The sequence below is a fragment of the Rhincodon typus genome, chromosome 34, assembly GCF_021869965.1.
Source record: "Rhincodon typus isolate 14 chromosome 34, sRhiTyp1.1, whole genome shotgun sequence".
In the NCBI taxonomy this organism is placed as follows: Eukaryota; Metazoa; Chordata; class Chondrichthyes; order Orectolobiformes; family Rhincodontidae; genus Rhincodon; species Rhincodon typus.
The window spans coordinates 21,939,404-21,957,892 of record NC_063365.1 but is presented as its reverse complement, the minus strand read 5'-3'; the positions used below and the strand labels follow the sequence as shown (position 1 = coordinate 21,957,892).

Genomic DNA, 18,489 nt, shown 5'->3' with positions numbered 1-18,489 from the left:
AACATGGAGCTCACTGGATGCATTTAAGGCAAATAGCCTTGATCCATGAAAGGGTGACTGGAAAAACAGGGAGAAAGGAGCGGTAGGATTGAGAATAGAATTAGATGAAGAGGAAGCCGGAGCATGAATATATAGAATGGTTGGGCCAAATGGCCTGTTTTTTATAGTGTGTGTATATTCCTACAGTTCCTACAGCCACTGAAAGTGAGACAATGTTGCAGAGAGATCTGCCTGTGTTTGCAAAGTGCCTTTGTGGAATCCTCCTCTCTGAGATTTTTTTTAATGCCATTTCCTCCTAACTCTGCCTCGTTGGGTCTTTCGTCATGTGAGATCAGCCTTTCAAACTGCAGCACTCTGCAGACCACCAAAAGCAAATACTTGTGGGAAGTGTGTTCTGTCAAAGGAACCACACATTTCACACGTGACCTCCCTCCAGTGACAGCCTGGTGTTTCTGCGCTACTGTATACCAACTGCTTTGTCACTTTTGGCATGGCGGTGGGTTGGGGGCAGCTGGGCAAATTGGCGTGCTATTCATGATTTACGATTTGGAAATCGTAACGTGTGTTTATTAATAAGGCCGTTCTCCTGCATAATAAATGGTGCCTTTCTTGCACTTGCGGATTGACCCAATACATTCCTGCCATCGTGATTGTGAGGACACAAGGAACGCTTGTTCCTCTCAGCACACGCCTTAGTGTAACATTAAAAGCACGAAGAAGCAAAGGACAAGTAGAGCTACTGCTTAATATGTGAAGTAATTGCAGTCATAGTGTTTCCATGTGTAGATGGAAAATCAATCTCTCTTTCTATCTCTGTATCAATATTCATGCACTCTTGCCTCCTGTTGGCATTCTACCTTTTGAAAAGATAGCTAGAGGTAAAAGCTGCTCAAGTTGCAGGCGATATGTTTTCGGTTGGGCACAGCCGACCCAAGCAGTCCAGGAATGCTGAAGAAATCCAGAAATCTCTTGACAACTTGACGTGGCTTCAAACGTCCAGTTTAAAAACACATGTTTGAGTAAAAAGGAAGGAAAGAAAGAGAAAACTTGCACTTATATTGGACCTTTCACCACCGGAAAATATGGCAAAGGTGATAGAGTACTCTTTATGCTGAGTGGTTACTGTTGTAATGTAGGAGAGCCAGCAGCCATTTTGCACACAGCAAGATCCCGCAAAACACCGATGTGATAATGAGAGAGATAGTAGGAACTGCAGATGCTGGAGAATCTGAGATAACAAGGTGTAGAGCTGGATGAATGCAGCAGGCCAAGCAGCATCAGAGGAGCAGGAAGGCTGACGTTTCGGGCCTAGACCCTTCTTCAGAAATGGGGGAGGGGTAGGGGGTTCTGAAATAAATAGGGAGAGAGGGGAAGGTGGATAGAAGATGGATAGAGGAGAAGATAGGTGGAGAGGAGACAGACAGGTCAAAGAGGCGGGGATGGAGCCAGTAAAGGTGAGTGTAGGTGGGGAGTGATAATGATTTTTTTTTGCGTAATAATGTTGCTCTGGCGCTAAATATCTGACAGGACACTGGGTGAGAGTGGGGGAAGCCTTCCGACTGTTCTGTGAAATAACTCTGCAGGATCATTCACACCAAAAAGAGAGGGGTAGACAGGGCCTCAGTTTGAAGCCTCACCTGAGAGCCCAGGGGCCCTGAAATCGAGCAGAGCCGCGAAACGACTGGATTTTGTAGCGTCCTATAGGAATCCCATTGCTTTTGGGAGGCTTCCCAGGCTCAATATACAGTGTCACCATTGCCTCTTCTGGAGGCAATCAGAATGGAGCGCTTTGAGACTCCTGGGTCAGCTAAAACACTCCTTTAACAAGTGCAAAAATAACATTAAATATTGGACAAAATTGTCCAATATTTTTTAAAGTTCTCAAAGGAAATTACAAGGGGCCTGTTTCTAATTGAACCTGACTGCATGGAAAAATCAACCAGCCCAGGGTTCCAGCTCTGCTATTTTTTCCCACAGGTCAATTTGACCTGTGCATTTACTCCAGTTCACCCTGATACAGCCAAGCATTTTATGTGGTTGGAATGACAGCTCCTCACCAATCGCCAAGACATCTGGCTACGGTGGAAAATTGCAGCGACTCGTGTGTTTTATTTTTAAAATGTTTTGCCTTCACGTGTGGGTCAAGAAGGACCAGTTTCCCTGAAAAAGCACAGTGCATCCATTTACATAACAAAAGAGCTACTCACAGCACGGTTTCAAAAAGGATGCATTGGCCTGCAGCCACGAAGCCAGCTGGTGTAACCTTCACCGCGATGATGGTTCTAAGACTCAGTTGGTCGTCTCTGTGGGGTACTGAAGGCATGTCGCACCATATGGGATCCCCTGCCTGGAGGTAAAGACTGGCCTACGAGGCAGTTAGCTCGGTTGGCTGGTTTGCAATGTAGAGTGATACTTCTTCCTTTATTCATTCATGGGAAGAGGGTGTCACTGGCTGGGCCCCCATTCAATGCCCATCCGTAATTCCCATAGAATTTTCCCATAGAATTCCTACAGTATAGAAACAGGCCCTTCAGCCCAACAAGACCCTTGGAGCATCCCACCCAGATCCATCCCCTCATAACCCACCTAAGCTACACATCCCTGAACACTATGGGGCAATTTAGCATGGCCAATCCACCTAGCCTGCACATCATTGGACTGGACTTAATTGCCCAGAGAGCAGTTAAAGTCAAACACATTGCTGTGGGTCTGGAGTCACGTATAGGCCAGACCAGGTAAGGATGGCAGTTTCCGTCCCTAAATTAGTGAACCAGGTGGGTTTTACCTGACAATCGATTTATAGTTATCATTAGATTCTTAATTCCAGTTTTTTTTAAATGGATTCAAATTCCTCCATCTGCCTTGGTTGGATTTGAACCACGGTCTCCAGAACATTACCTGGGTCTCTGGATTAAACAGTACAGCAATAATTTCACAATGCCATCACCTCCCCATCTGGAATTGCAAATTGTGTAGGTTGGATTCCTGAGACTAAACCTCAGTCTCAATCTTGCCCCTCACCTGAGGTTAAACCACCACCAGTTCTCTCTCTCTCTCTCTATCTCTGTCTATCTCTCTCTATCTCTCTATTGAGAGAGTGGCACTGTGGTGACTTTACCTTTTAAAGACTGTCGATGACATGATTACATGGATGAGCAGTGGTGTTATCCCCTTCCACCCTGGCTGATGTATACCTGTCAATCAGAGCAGATGATTGAATCATTCTCTCATTGATGAAGTGTGAGGAGCTTGTTGTAGCTTGCAGCTAACTTTCCAAACGTCACTCAGTAGATTAATTGAAGGAATTATTTCAGAATGTAGCCAGGGCACTATTACTGTTTCCTGCTCCCATTTGCTAACATAGCCTGTTGATAAATATGGTATTGTTAACATAATGCACGACCAATGTCTAACTCTCCACTGGCTTCATCCAGGGAACACAAAGGGGGTCCAATTCATTATCCAGCTAGACACTGTACTGGAGACAATGATGCATACAGGGCCCTATTGTAATATAGACTGACAACTGCTGTCAGTGTTGTACAATGTCTTTATGCAGGTGTACAGCATTTAAACATGTAAACTAGGAGCAGGAGTAGGCCATTTGGCCCATTGAGCCTGTTCTGCCATTCAATATGACCAATGGCTGATCCACAATGCCATATTCTCAGATTCTCTTCATTCCAATAAGCATCTTCCGTGTCAAGAGACGTAGCTATTTCTTTTCTAAATATATTCAGTGATTCAGCCTCCACAGATATAAGTGAAAGAGAATAGCACAGGTTCTGAGTGACGTAATGTCTCCTTAATTGATTTCAAACTGGCCTAGCCAGTGACCTGAGACCTTGACCTTTTGATATGAGCCCCTGAAGCTCAGGGAAAAATCATCCCTGCATCCAGTCAGGCCCGCCCTGTCAAACCTCTGCATAGCTCAAGTGACCCCCTCTCGTTTTCCTAATCTCCAGTGAATACAGGCCCAGTTGACCCAATGTCTCCTTGTAAGACAATCCTGCCATTCGAATGAATCAATCTAGCAGCAACCTGATGAGTGCCTGCCTTAAAATAACAGGAAATGGAAGTTGGTAAAAAGAAAACAAAGTAGCACTGATGCTGGGAATTAAATAAAAACAGAAATTGCTGGAGAAACTCAGCAGGTCTGGCAGCATCTGTGGAGAGAGAAACGAAGTTAATGCTTCAGGTCTTTGTCAGACTTGAAATGTTGATTTTTGTTCCTCTCTTCACAGATGCTGCCAGGCCTGCTGAGTTTCTCCAACAGACATTTGACGCATGTGTTAACCACTTACAGAGTGATGTTAAGACAAACACTTTCTGGCCTTAGTATAATTGGCTGGTTTGCGATGTAGAGTGATGCCAACAGTGTGGGCTCAATTCCTGCTCTGGCTGAGGTTACCATAAAAGACTCTCCTTGTCAACCTCTCCCCTCAGGTGAGGCATGGTGACCCTCGGGTTAAAACACCACCAGTCGTCTCCCTCTAATAAGAGAGCAGCCCTACGGTCTTATAAGGCTATGGCAACTTCACCTTTTAGACACAGAACATATCACCTTCCATGGTGGTGAGGTGTCGGCCTAGCGGTATTATTGCTGGACTGTTAATTCAGAGTTAACGTTCTGGGGACCTGGGTTTGAATCCTGACGTGGCAGACGGCGGAATTTAAATTCAATAAAATATCTGGAATTAAGACCATGAATCTGTTGTCGATTGTTGGAAAAGCCCATCTGGTTCTCTAATGCCCTTTAGGGAAGGAAATTGCCATCCTTACCTGGTCTGGCCTACATGTGACTCCTCACCCTCAGCAATGTGGTTGACTCCTAACTGCCCTCTGGGTAATTAGGGATGGGCAATAAATGCTGCCTAGCCAGCGATGCCCTCATCCTGTGAATGAATAAAGGGGGTAAAAAGGCAGAATTTACCTGTAAAAAACAGACTGCAGTGGCATGCTATGCAGTTTGAGATATTCCACATGGATTCACATTCTGAATAATTATGTTTAATGTCAAAGTGACTTTAGCATTTAGAGATGATTGCCCTTCATGGCAAAGTGTTTGTAGGGCAGAAACAATAGCGATAATCGATATCCATCTCTCCACTGAAACACTTCACAGAGATTGCTTTCGAGATTTGAACTCTCTGTGTTGTACCCAATGGCTGCAGCTTGCACTTGTTTGTTTGGGACATCTCAAGGTGTTTTCCAAAGGCTTCATCAGGAAAGAAAATTGAGATCAATAAATGTGGAGTTGGAAAAGCACAGCAGGTCAGAGAGCATCCGAGCAGCGGGAAAGTCAACGTTTTGGGCCGAAACCTAGGGTTGACTTTCCTGTTCCTTGGATGCTGTCTGACCTGCTGTGCTTTTCCAGCTCCACATTTATTGACTCTAGCTTCCAGCATCTGCAGCCCTTAGTGTCTCCAAGAAGATTGAGATGTCAGCTCAAGTAGGAGGCACTTTAAATGTGGTGGACTAAAGTTGGATTTAACATAGAATTTCAAATAACAAGTAGAATAGAGATGTTTGGGATGTTTTAACAATGTAAGACGTCATGCAAACTTTTCCAATAAGAGAAGCTCCAAAGAACATAAGAAATAGGAACAGGAGTGGGCTGTCTGGCCCATTGAGCCCGCTCCGCCATTCAATAAGATCATGTCTAATCTTTCTGTGGACTCAGTGAGGAATTGTGTGTTTAAGGAGATCGGGGATTAATATTTCATAGGCTGCTGCTTCATTAAATTGTTTTGTTCAACCTCATGATAAATCACTGCTGGCCTGGAGTCACCTTTCTAAAGGCTGTTGCTGGGCGGAATAGCAAAAAATACTTTCTTTCCTTTCTCTTGGTTATGTGTGTACAAATATCCTTCTGTTTTACGTTGCTTATGTCACATTTTTTGGGTTTAGTTCCCGTTTGTGCTCCAGCAGGTTTCAACCTGCCCTTGGGGGAAACTGGAAGTCAGCTGTGAACCCCAACAGCAATAACTTTCAAACTGTTCCTCTTTCCCCTTATTCTTCTTTCTTTTCCATTTCACTTGGGGTCTCCACAATGTTGGCTGATGTCTTTCCCCATCCCCTTCTGTCAGCCACCCATTCCTCTTCCAATCCCACTGTATTTATACCTCTCGCCACTGCATCATTCTCTCTAGCCTCAGCTTTCTGCTTCTCTTTCTTCCTGGCAATCCCAGCTCCATCGTCTGCCTCCTCACATTTTCCCTTCTCCATGCAGCAGATGACCACATCATTTCACTCTCTTTGCAGTTACTTTCTTTAGTTCTCCCACAATCTTCACTGCTTCCTTTCATACACCCAGTCATTGTTCCTCTCTTGGTGTTGCCAAATTTTCTGCTCTGCACCACAAGGCCGTTCTCATGACTTATACTTATCTAAAAACCGAATGAACTGCGGACGATGGAAATCAGAAACAAAAACAGAAAGTGCTGGAAAAGCTCAGCATGTCTGGATGCATCTGTAGAGAGAAGTTAAAGTTAACGTTTCAGGTTGAGTGACCCTTCCTCTGAACTGTTCTGAGGAAGGGTCATTTGACCTGAAACATTAACTCTGATTTCTCTCCACAGATGCTGCCAGACCTGCTCAGATTTTCTAGCAATTTCTGTTTTTGTTTCTGTTATATTTATGTAAATTACATTTATTTAAATTAACAATGCTTTTCTCTTTCACTGCAACAAATGGAGCATGCTCTGCAATACAGTCTTTCGTTGGTTTTTCAGTGTCAATGGTTTCTTCTTCAATTGGATTTTGACCCCATATTGACCCTGCAGTAATGCTGTCCTGATTGTACTGCCTGTTACATTTTTCATTTCCTGTTATACTTCAATCCCACACTACTCTGTCACCAGTATACATTCTACTGTCCCAGGCTTTCAAATCCATTTCTTCATCCATCATGTGGTTTCTGGGTGAGCTGCATATCAACTCACCACCACCTTCTCCTGGACAACTAGGGACGGGCAGTAAATATCCAGCCAGAGATGCCCATGGCCCAAGTCTGTTGCCCATCCATTGGCCTGATTAGTCAGCCACTCATATTGTATGGTGGATCAGACTCAATGAGCTGAATGGTCCGTTGCTCTTCCTATGAGCCACTAGTAGCAATTTTAACAGTGAGTTGGAGAGGCGTTTGATGAATAAACCAGCTGATGGACAAACAATGTACTGTACTTTCTGTTTCTGAACCTCAGTGTTAAAGAAATGGTATGAAAAGCTCCAATCTAGTCATATGTTACAATGCCCTACTGACTCACTGTAATCTCTGTAACATTCTCCCAGCTTGGAAACAAAGAAAACAGGAGTAGGCTATTCAGCCCTTCAAACCTGTTGATGGTCAGATGCCCAGTCTAAATCGTACAGGCATGGAGAACCTAGCCAAGAGGCAGGGGCAAGTTACAGTGACTGGGCAGAGGAGAGAACATTTGCAATTCATCTGATCCTCTTCAGTCCTTGTACTTACATAATCCTGTCTAATAGAATGATAGAGCCCTCAATTGCTTTATACTGAGCTGTTTATAAAAGATTAGCAGCATTGATGACAAGAGCGTGCATATTCATGGGTAAGGACACTGCCTGTCCCCATGGGGTACAGATGATTAGACAGTGTCTAATGTTCAGGAGAAGGGGAAAGAGGAAACATGAGACTGAGCTGAAAGCCTGAACTAGGGAGCTCTTTGTGAAGTGGACGCTGGAAACTTAGCACTCACCAGGGTGCAGAAAGATCCAATATTAAACACACTGACAAGCCCTGCATCAGCTGCAGAGAGGAATGGGCGACTGTAAATATTGAGGGCAGCTGGTCTGAGTTGGCACGTTGCTAAACTAAACAACTCCTTACTATCTGTCCTGAAAGACACTGTAAACACATTAGGCTGCAGAAAATGCGCTGCACACGTGTTATGACACTAGGCTGATTGATTAAGTGCTGGAGTTCTCTATAACTAGTGTCATTATCTCAGGATAATGGACAGCCTTTGGTTCCTGTGTGACTAATCTCCTGTGCTGTATATTAAATGCCACGCATTTAAACCTTCCTTAAATGCTCCTCAGTAATCTCCGTGTTGTTCCTTATCACCTGTAGGATCCGAACACAGCGATGTGCTTCCTGAGGCCTTCCCTTCTTCACCAACAGAGCCACTGCCACGATTCCAGGTGGAGCCAGATGATGCCTATATTGTCAAGAACAAGCCAGTTGTAATGGCCTGCACAGCAACACCAGCCACGCAGATCTACTTCAAGTGCAATGGGGAATGGGTGCACCAGAAGGACCATGTGACTGAGGAGAATGTGGATCAGATCACAGGTAAAACCCATTCTCAGGTGCCCAACGGAGATCCAACAAGGTTGTACATCCTGCTTGCAGAATTCGTCACTGCTAATTCCTAATCCTCATCATTACCTCCACTGACATAGGGTTCCTCTCAGTTTCCAATTGTATGGGGCATGAAGGGACGGAGAGGTAGGCACCAGGTCCCCTAACACCTAACAAAAATATCTCCCTGATCCCTTCGGATTCAACTATCCTCTATGAGAGGGTCCTGACAACATTTCAGGAATCTGCTGATGGGATTGAAGCCAAAACGAATAAGAGACTTGTTCGGATTTTAAATGCCATATTTAACCCCACTTCAGCATTCAATGTAATCATTGAACTCAATGCCCCTCGTCCCACTCTCCAAATTGTTGAGATTTACTGCAAACCTCTGAAGCAGAGGGGTTTGAACCCTGTTCTCCTGGCTCAGAGGTAGGAGTGGTGCCACTACACTAGAAGAGATCCTGGCCAACATGGGCCACTTGGGCCGAAAGGCCTGTTTCTGTGCTGTCAGTTCCGTCGAAATCCATTTGAAAACTATAATGTTGATCATTAACACCTCAAAGATTTTGGACACTGAGGACACCAGTGCCCACTGCTGTTGGGAGGAAGAAGTGCAGGATAAGGAGATGCTGACACTGGTGCTTTGGTAAGAGGGAGGGAGGTAACCTGACAGCAGAACAGTTGGAACTTTGTCAGAGGCACTCACCAGATTGAAAGTGTTGGCAGTGCTACATTGTCCTTTGTGCTGCACCTCTTGCTTACCAGTTCTCCATCCCCCCCATCCCAAATTGTCACCAATCAGCCGGATGAAGCTATCGGAATATTGGCAAAAGCACTCCAAAATGAATGAAAGTTACACCCTCCCTGTCCAACCCTGCGACTGTGCCCAGATCTGCCATCCCCCACCACCACTGCACCTCATCACCTCTCATTACAAACACCGCGGTGAGTTTCAACAGACTTGACAGTCCAGACAGCGAGCTGTTAAGACAGCGACTGGAGTAGGGGACCCTGGCTGGCTTTTCTTTCTCTTGCCCAGGGGCATGGTATATCAAAAAAACATTTGCAGCACAGGCCATGTTTCATTTTGTATATATAGGTTTGAAAAGGTTGAAACACTGGAATGCAGAAAATGAACAGGAGACAGCTTAAACTGCTGCTAAATGCTAATGTCTGTTTATATTACAAGAAATACTCTTCAGACTTTGAGCAGACCTATAATTATGCGTTCGGCACACTGTCTCCATAATGTCTGTTTTTGCATGGTACTGGTAGCATTTGCTGCTGATAGCCATTGTTACACAACGTACATATGTTTTCTTTTTAGCTCTGCGTATTTATTTCCTGCTTGCTTAACAAGACAGATAAAATGTCTTTGTAAGTAGCACTTACTGGCTTCTGTGTTAATTATCTATCCCCATTCCAGAGTAACAGTCAAGATGGGGAAAATGTCTGCCCTGTGTTTATGACTTTATGTTTAACACTGGCTATTGGATCACAGAATTATAGAGATTATTATGTGGAATGAGGCCATTCTGCCCATTGGATTCTTGTTGGTGCCAATTCTTCAATGGCCCAACAGTAATTAGATTCCCGTCTCATAAAAATGAAATACATTGGATGCTGGCAATCTGTAATAAAAATGGAAAGTGGCAGAGAAAGTCAGCAGGTTTGACAGCATCTGTGAAGAGAGAAAAACAGATTTTTCCTGTGGGTTTGTAAATGTTGTGGTAATGTACGTAACATTACGAACAGAAGAACCAAGAGCAGGAGGAGGCATTCAGGCTATCGAGCCTGCTCCTGCATTTGATACAATCATGGCTGATCTCATCTCAGTCTCACCTCCACTTTCCAACCACTGTCCGTAACCTTTGAACCTGTTATGAATTAAAAGTCTTATCTATTTTCTTATCCAATGTCCCGCCACCCACCACACTCTGAGGGAGTGAATTCCACAGATTCATGAACCTTTGGGAACGTAAATTTCTTCTCATCTCTGTTTTAAATCTGCTACCCCTTATCTTAAAACTATGATCTTTCATTCTAGATTGCCCCACATAAGGAAACATCCTTTCTAAGTCCACTTTACCAATCCCCTTGCATGTCTTATATACCTCAATCAGATCTCCTCTCGCTCTCCTAAACTACAGAGACTATCAGCCTAAACTGCTCAATCTCTGTTCAAAACCCTCATCTCTAGAATCAATCGTGTGAACCTCCTCTGAACTGCCTGTAACACAACTACATCTCTCCTCAGGTAAGGTGACCAAAATTATGTGCAATGATCCAGGTCCGTTGCTTCAAACTGACATGTGCGATGAGTGATGGAGAAACAAACTAATGAAGACCTAATCAAGAAGCTTTGCCAGAAAGTTCTTCAGGAAGTCAATAGGGTCCAGAGGCAATAGGATGATTTAGCAAACTGTCGGATGGTGTGATGGGAATGAAGGGTAGAGTCTTTTTTAGGTGTCATAGCCATAGAGATGTCCAGCATGGAAACAGACCCTTTGGTCCAATTCATCTATGCCAACCAGATATCCTAGATAAATCTAGTCCCATTTGCCAGCATTTGGCTTTTCTCCCTCTAAACCCTTCCTATTTATATACCCATCCAGATGTCTTTTAAATGTTGTTATTCTACCAGCCTCCACCACTTCCTCTCGCAGCTCATTCCCCAGTCCCACTTTATTCAGCCTCTCCCTATAGCTCAAACCCTCCAAAACTGGCAACATCCTTGTAAATCTTTTCTGAACCCTTTCAAGTTTCACAATAGCCTTCCTATAGCAAGGAGGTCAGAACTGAATGCAGTATTCCAAAAGTGGCCTAACCAGTGTCCTGTACAGCCATAACATGACCTCCCAACTCCTATACTCAATGCACTGACCAATAAAGGCAAGCGTACCAAACACCTTCTTCACTATCCTATCTACCTGCGACTCCACTTTCGAAGAACTATGAACCTGCACCCAATGGTCTCTTAGTTCAGCAGTGGATGGGTGTGTCCGTCATGTGAGCAGATTTCCTCTGGGTGACTTCTAGCATGGGGCTTCACAAAATTATGCAATGAAACAGCAAGGAAGGAGGCCATTTGACCCATTGTGCCTGTACTAGATCATTGAAAGAACAATCAAATTAGTCCCACTTTCCCTTCTGCCCTTCAAATATTCCCCCTTATGTATTTATCCAATTTCCCTTTGAAACTTATTATTGAATTTACCTCCTTTCGGATCATGTACTCCAGGTAGTAACAATGATTTATTATCCAGAGCTGAAAATTTAAACTTTGCAGGGAAGTAATTCTGTCATTAAAATATTGATTTCAAACTGCTGAAGAGTGACATTTTGTGGATCTTCTGTAATCTGTAATTGTTTCTAAATTTCTGTCCCTGGAGAGATTGGTGTGATGCTCCTGTATGGAATAAAAAGACGGAGTAGTTCCGATGATTTGAGCAATCCCAAGCACACAAGGAGTAAAGTCAACAAGATTAGTGTGTTTGCAATCTATTCTCAGATTACAGACTCTGTAAAGTGAATAATAATGGAAATCTTTTGAACTCTTGCATTGTACGTGAAAAAGAATCAAACCCTCAGAAGCAAAGGCTATTTAGGTAGAGCATTGAAATTACTGTCATAATGTTGTATACACAGTGGGGGAGAAAGTTACACATTGGCTCAGTGGTTAACACTGCTGCCTCACAGCGCTAGGGACCCTGGTTCAATTCCATCCTTGGACGAATGTCTGTGTGGAGTTTGTACATTCTCCCTGTGTCTGTGTGGCTTTCCTCCCACAGTCTAAAGATGTGTAGGTGAGGTGAATTGGTCATAGTGTCTCGGGCTGTGTAGGCTAGGTGTGTTAGCCATAAGAAAATGCACAGTTACAGGGAAAGGGTGGGTGGGATGCTCTTTGGAGGGTCAGTGCTGACTTGATGGGCTAAATGGCCTGCTTCCACACAGTAGGGATTGTAACTAGCATTTGTGTTGGCACCTTTAATGTCACAAAACATTGCAAAGCATGTTTTACTAGCCTCCGTCAAAATGTGATGCCAAGGCAAAGGCAGAGACATGAGAACAGCTGGCCAGATGGTTACTCAAAGAGGAAGACATCTAGCAGAGTTCTGAGGGAGGAGAATGAGGTAGAGAGGTTTAGGGAGGGAGTTAGCATGCGCATAAGATGATGATACGTTTGCAACAGATTGCTGCACACTGCCTTTTCTTTATAGAATTGTTCATCAAGCGAAAGTGCACTGAAGAATTTGCAGTGAATTTTGTGAAGAGATTTTTTTCTCCTTATTTCCTCAGCTTGAGGGCCTGGCACTTCAGTCCCTGAATCCAAGGCTTGTTACTTGTGGCAGCACTGAACTGTAGAGACCGGATGCATTAGTGTAGATCTAAAATACATTAGAGACAATTGTCTTTGGGAAATGTATCCAGGTTACTCTGCTGAGTAAATAAAGAGTAAGTTATTTGATATGTCTGATGGTTTCTGTTGAAACTATACACCAGAGGACTGATGTAATTTTTTAGCTGCCTACCCAGTCCCATTGTTAATTAATTTGTGATGCAGCTTGTGTTGGGTTTTGCACATGAATTTCTCAAAAGACATTCAGCAGGAAAAGAAATGGCAACAGACTGATTCCCCTGTCCCCAGTCTTGAGTTATGTCAGAATGCCTCAGTTATCTAAACCAGAAGGTTATACGTTCGTGATCCCAGCTCAGGACTCAAGCACATAATTACAGATTGACAGATCCAGGCAGTGCTGAGTATGGGCTGCATTATTGAGTGCACTGTCTCTCCGAGAACATGTCAAATCAGGGCTGTTTGTTGGTCCAAGAGTGTGTGAAGGTCCCACTGCACTGTTTGCAGAAGGGGAACATTCCCCAATGTTCAGGACTCCCCACCTACTCCTCACTTTAGCACATGGCATCTCACTGTTGTTGCTGGGATCTTACTGGGTGCCAAATGACCACTTTTGATTCTGAAGCAAAAGTTGTCACGTCTTGAGATGAGATTCTAACCTCACATTTGCATCACCGGTAAAGCTGGCTATTTCCATCGCTGTCATATCGCCCCACTCCATCCATCTGCTGCTGAAGCCCTCACTTGTGCCATTATTCACAAGGCTTGATATTCCATGATGCATCTGGTTAGTCCTAGAAACCCTACAGTGCAGAAGCAGGCCATTTGGCCCATCAAGCCAACCCTCCAAAGACCATCTCACCCAAACTCTCACCCCCTACCCTATCCCTGGAATCCTGCATTTCCTATGGCTAATCCACCTAGGTTGCATTCCCTGGACACTACTGTCAATTTAGCATAGCCAATCCACCTAACCTCACAAACTGGAGCACCCGAATAAAACCCACACAGATGTGGGGAGAATGTGCAAACTCCCATCTGAGAAGGTTGGCTTATGCAGCAGGTTCCTCTAATAGTGCAGCATCCCCTCAATATAGAATCCCTACAGTGTGGAAGCAGGCCATTCAACCCATCAAGTCAACACCATCCCTCTGAAGAGAATTCCACCAAGACCCAGCCCTATTCCTGTAACCCCGCATTGACCATGGCTAAATCTACCTAAATCTTACATCCCTGAACACTATGGGGCAATTTAGCATGGCCAATCCACCCTAACCTGCACATCTTTGGACTGTGGGAGGAAACCGGAGCCAACCCGCATGGACACAGGGAGAACGTGCAAACTCCACCCAGACAGTCGCTCGAGGCTGGAATCAAACCCAGGTCTCTGGTGCTCTGAGGTAGCAGTGCTAACCACTGAGCCACCACGCCATCCCTATTCTGCATGCTTTGTATTGTGGTTATCAAAAACTCTGCTGCCCATGATCTGGCTCCTACTAAGTCCTGCTCACCAATCATCCATCCCCTCTGTGCTCGCTGACACACATTGGCTTCCAGTTAAGCAAGATCTTAAATTAAAATTCTCATCCTCATTTTCAAATTCACCCATGGCCTGGCTCCTCCTGACCTCTGCAGTCTCTTCCAGATGCTCATCTTTCTGAGATAGCCACATTGTTCTCATTCTGCCTTCAGCAACATAGCTGGTTTTAATTGTTTCACCATTGGTGGCCATACCTTCAGTTGCCAAAGTTCTCAAATTCACCCCCAAGCCATTCCATCTTGACCGTTCTCTCCTCCTTCAAAATGCTCCTCAAAAATCTCCGATTTAACTCAGCTTTTGGTCACCTACCCTTGTGGCTCCCTATGTGGTTCGTTGTTAAATATCGCTTCAGTGTTCACTTGGGAGTTTTCACCGTGTTACAGAAATGCAGGTTGTTTTTTTCTGAAAAATGAACTCTCTTTGTTCTCCTGACCCTTATAAATCTCTCAATGGCTTTTCTGGATCATGCATTGTGTTGGTTAATGAATTCTCAGAGTACCTGGTTACTGAGGGCACTAGACTGAATTTGCATGATATTTCAGAATGCCCTGTTTATATGATAATAAAGCAAGAAGTTCAATTGACCCTTCCCACCCCACTGTCAAACATTTATCCAATTCTCTGTTTAAAGTTATTATTAAATCAGCTTTTGCTGCTCTTTCACAGAGTGAATTTGAAGTCACAATATTTTGGGTTCTTTGCCAGCCACATTAATTTGAGACCTCTAATCACTGGTCTGTGTTCCTCGTAAAATGTGCTCTCCGTATTCAACATTTTCAATACATCATATTTCTAGAATTTATTTTCATGGTTATTTCACCTGCTACAGGGCCTGTTTGGTATATTCCAAAGTTGCTGGACTGCACACGTGCACAGCTTAACATGAACATTGTTGAGCATAAAATCATACAATACAGAATAGGCCCTTCGGCCCACTGAGTCTGTACTGCCAAAAATACACCACCATCTACACCAGTCCCACTTCCCCACAGTAGGTCCATAACCTTCAATGTTATAACGCTTCATGCATTCATCCAAGTACTTTTTAAAGGTTTTGAGATTTCTTGTCTCAACTATTTGGCAGTACAGATTTGACAGGCCAAATGGCCTCTTCTGTACTATGATACCCACCCAGGCAATGCACTCCAACCCCCACCAACCTCTGGGTGAAAAGCGTTTTCCTCAAATCCCCTCTACGCCTCCTGCCTTTCACTTTAAAATTGTATGCTTTTGTTCTTGACCCTTCAACTGGGAGGAACAGCTGTTTCCTATCCACCTGTCCATGCTGCTCATAATCGTATACATCTCCTGACTCCCCAGAGCCTGTCCACCATCTACAAGGCACAAGTCAGGAGTGTGATGGAGTACTCCCCACTTGCCTGGATGAGTGCAGCCCCAACAACACTCAAGAAGCTTGACACCATCCAGGACAAAGCAGCCTCTTGACTGGCACCACATCCACAAGCATCCACTCCCTCCACCACCGATGCTCAGTAGCAGCAGTGTGTACCATCTACAAGATGCACTGCAGAAATTCACCAAAGATCCTCAGGCAGCACCTTCCAAATCCACGACCATTTCTATCTAGAAGGACAAGGGCAGCAGATACATGGGAACACCACTATCTGCAAGTTCCCCTCCAAGTCACTCACCATCCTGACTTGGAAGTATATTGCCATTCCTTCGCTGTTGCTGGGTCAAAATCCTGGAATTCCCTCCCTTATGGCATTGTGGGTCAACCTACAGCAGGTAGACTGCAGCGGTTTAAGAAGGCAGCTCACCACCACCTTCTCACAGGCAACTAGGGATGGGCAAGAAATGCTGGCCAGCCAGCAACGCCCACATCCCACAGATAAATGAAAGAAAACCTGACTCATGCATCAATGCAAATAATTCCCCCTTTTTTCTAACAGCTTGATGTTTGAGTGCTCATCTTTCTCTCCTCTACAAAGTAACACACCCCAGCTTCTCTGGTCTTCCTGCATAAGTTAAATCCCTCACTTCTTGTGTCCTCTTATGTTTTCCCTGAAATTTTGACATCCATCGTCAAATGTATATTCCAGAACTGGACACAATCCTCAAGCCAAGGTTCAGACAGTGAGGTTTTATAAAGATTGAGCAGACTCTAAATCAAACAGTGCTGAAGAAAGCCATTCAGCCCATTGAGTCTGCACTGGATCTCTGATCATTTTATCGTAGGGCCTTTCTCCTGCCTTTTCCCCATAGCTCTCACATTGTTGCTTTATAATAAATCACCTAAGTAACCATCCAGTAAGGTAAAAATCACAGAACATGCCTGCCTCGCCCCAGCGCTCACTTTCTGGAGCACGTTTGTCGAAGCTAGGAGCAGGAGTGAGCCATTCGCCCTTGCTCTGCCATTAAACATGATCATGGTTGATCTCCTATCTCATTTCCATATTCCCATTTACTCCCCGTACTTCTTGATGGCTTTAATATCCAAAACATGATCTATCTCTTTCTTGAATATATTCCGTTATTTGGCCTCCACATACTGTGGTAGAGAATTCCACAGGGTCTCAAACCTTTGAGTGAAGAAATATTTTAGCATCTCAGACCTAAATGGCCCACCCTATATCCTGAGACTGTGTCCCCTGGTTCTAGACTCCTCCACTAGGGGAAACCTCCTCCCTGTATTTAGTCTATCCAGCTCTGTTAGAATGTTATACAATTCCATCAGGTCCCCTCCCATCCCTCTGAACTCTAGTGAATACAAGCCCAGTCAAACTTATCTGTCCTCATAGGACAATCCTGACAATATCAGTCCTGAGTGAACTGTGAAAACTTTCAACAACGTAATTCTTCCTTTCTTCAAATATGCATTGTGTCAGCAAAGAGCAAGCCGATATGGATAGCCAAGTGAAGTCATGATTGTAACTCATCTTGGCAGATATTTCCCAAATTCCTCGTGTTATGACACACCTCTGACTTGAACCTAGACCTTCTGACTCAGAGGTAGGGAACCCTTCAACCCACTGAACCCTTACTTGTCCTGTTAACAGGAGTCATCTGAGAGATCGAACCACATTCAAGTATAGCCACGTTGTTGTGAGTTACTTATTTTTCCCTATAGCATATTGTAATCCATTAACTTTTCTATAAAATTCATTCATGAAATGTGAACATCACACTTGATGCCCATCCCTAATTACTCTGGAACTATTTTCAATTCCAGATTTTATTCATTGAATTCAATTCCAGCAAATACCTTTGTAAGGTTTGAACCACGTCCCAGGGGAGTTAGCCTGAGCCTGTAGTTTAATTTGTACCATAGCATTAACATGACACCACTATCATTCCCAGAACCTAAGCCTCTTTGGACTATATGATAATACATACAGACACACACCCTATACATCTCACATTGTAGCAATTTTGAAATCGCAGTGCTTTTGTGATTCATAACCTGAAATTAATGAGTGCATTCCATTCTTACAGTTCACTGACCATATACTAATTGAACATGTTCTTAAAAACAATTAGATTTTATGGCTTTAAGTGGATATAGATCAGCCTTAGAATATGTATTGTTTCCTTTTTTTAAATCATTCATGGGACATGGGCATTGCTGGCTGGGCCAGCTTTTATTACCCATCCCTAGTTGCCCCTTGGAGACGGTGGTGGTGACCATCCATTTTGAACTGCTGCAGTTGTAGGTAACCCTACAATGTCAGTACAGAGGGAGCTTGAGGATTTTGACCCAGCTACACTGGAGGAATGGTGATAAATTTCCAAGGCAGGATGGTGAGTGGCTTAAAAGATACAAAAACCCCAGCCCTGATAAAACGTTGCATCTTCCAATTGCCAAGAAGTAATATCACAGGAGAGCTGCTCAAGTTTAGAAGTGGTTGCTTGTTTATGTGTAAAACTGTTATAAACCTCTTTGTCAAAGTACGTGCTAGAGATTATGAGGCATGAACCCAAGAAAGACCAGAGTGGGATAACAAGGTGTAGAGCTGGATGAACACAGCAGGCCAAGCAGCATCAGAGGAGCAGGAAGGCTGACGTTTCGGGCCTAGACCCTTCTTCAGAAAAGGGGGAGGGGAAGGGGGTTCTGAAATAAATAGGTAGAGAGGGGGAGGCGAATAGAAGATGGATAGAGGAGAAGATAGGTGGAGAGGAGACAGACAGGTCAAAGAGGCGGGGATGGATCCAGTAAAGGTGAGTGTAGGTGGGGAGGTAGGGAGGAGATAGGTCCGTCCAGGGAGGACGGACAGGTCAAGGGGGCGGGATGAGGTTAGTAGG

The 18,489-nt window shown here is 44.2% G+C and overlaps 1 protein-coding gene across 1 annotated transcript in view; it reads left to right on the top strand.

Moving 5' to 3' along the window:
- unc5b (unc-5 netrin receptor B) overlaps positions 1–18,489 on the top strand; it is a 256,526-nt gene that overhangs the window by 154,080 nt on the left and 83,957 nt on the right. The window contains exon 2 of the mRNA XM_048616205.1: positions 8,096–8,317. Coding sequence (XP_048472162.1) covers positions 8,096–8,317 — 222 coding nt within the window. The remainder of the gene's footprint in view (positions 1–8,095; positions 8,318–18,489) is intronic.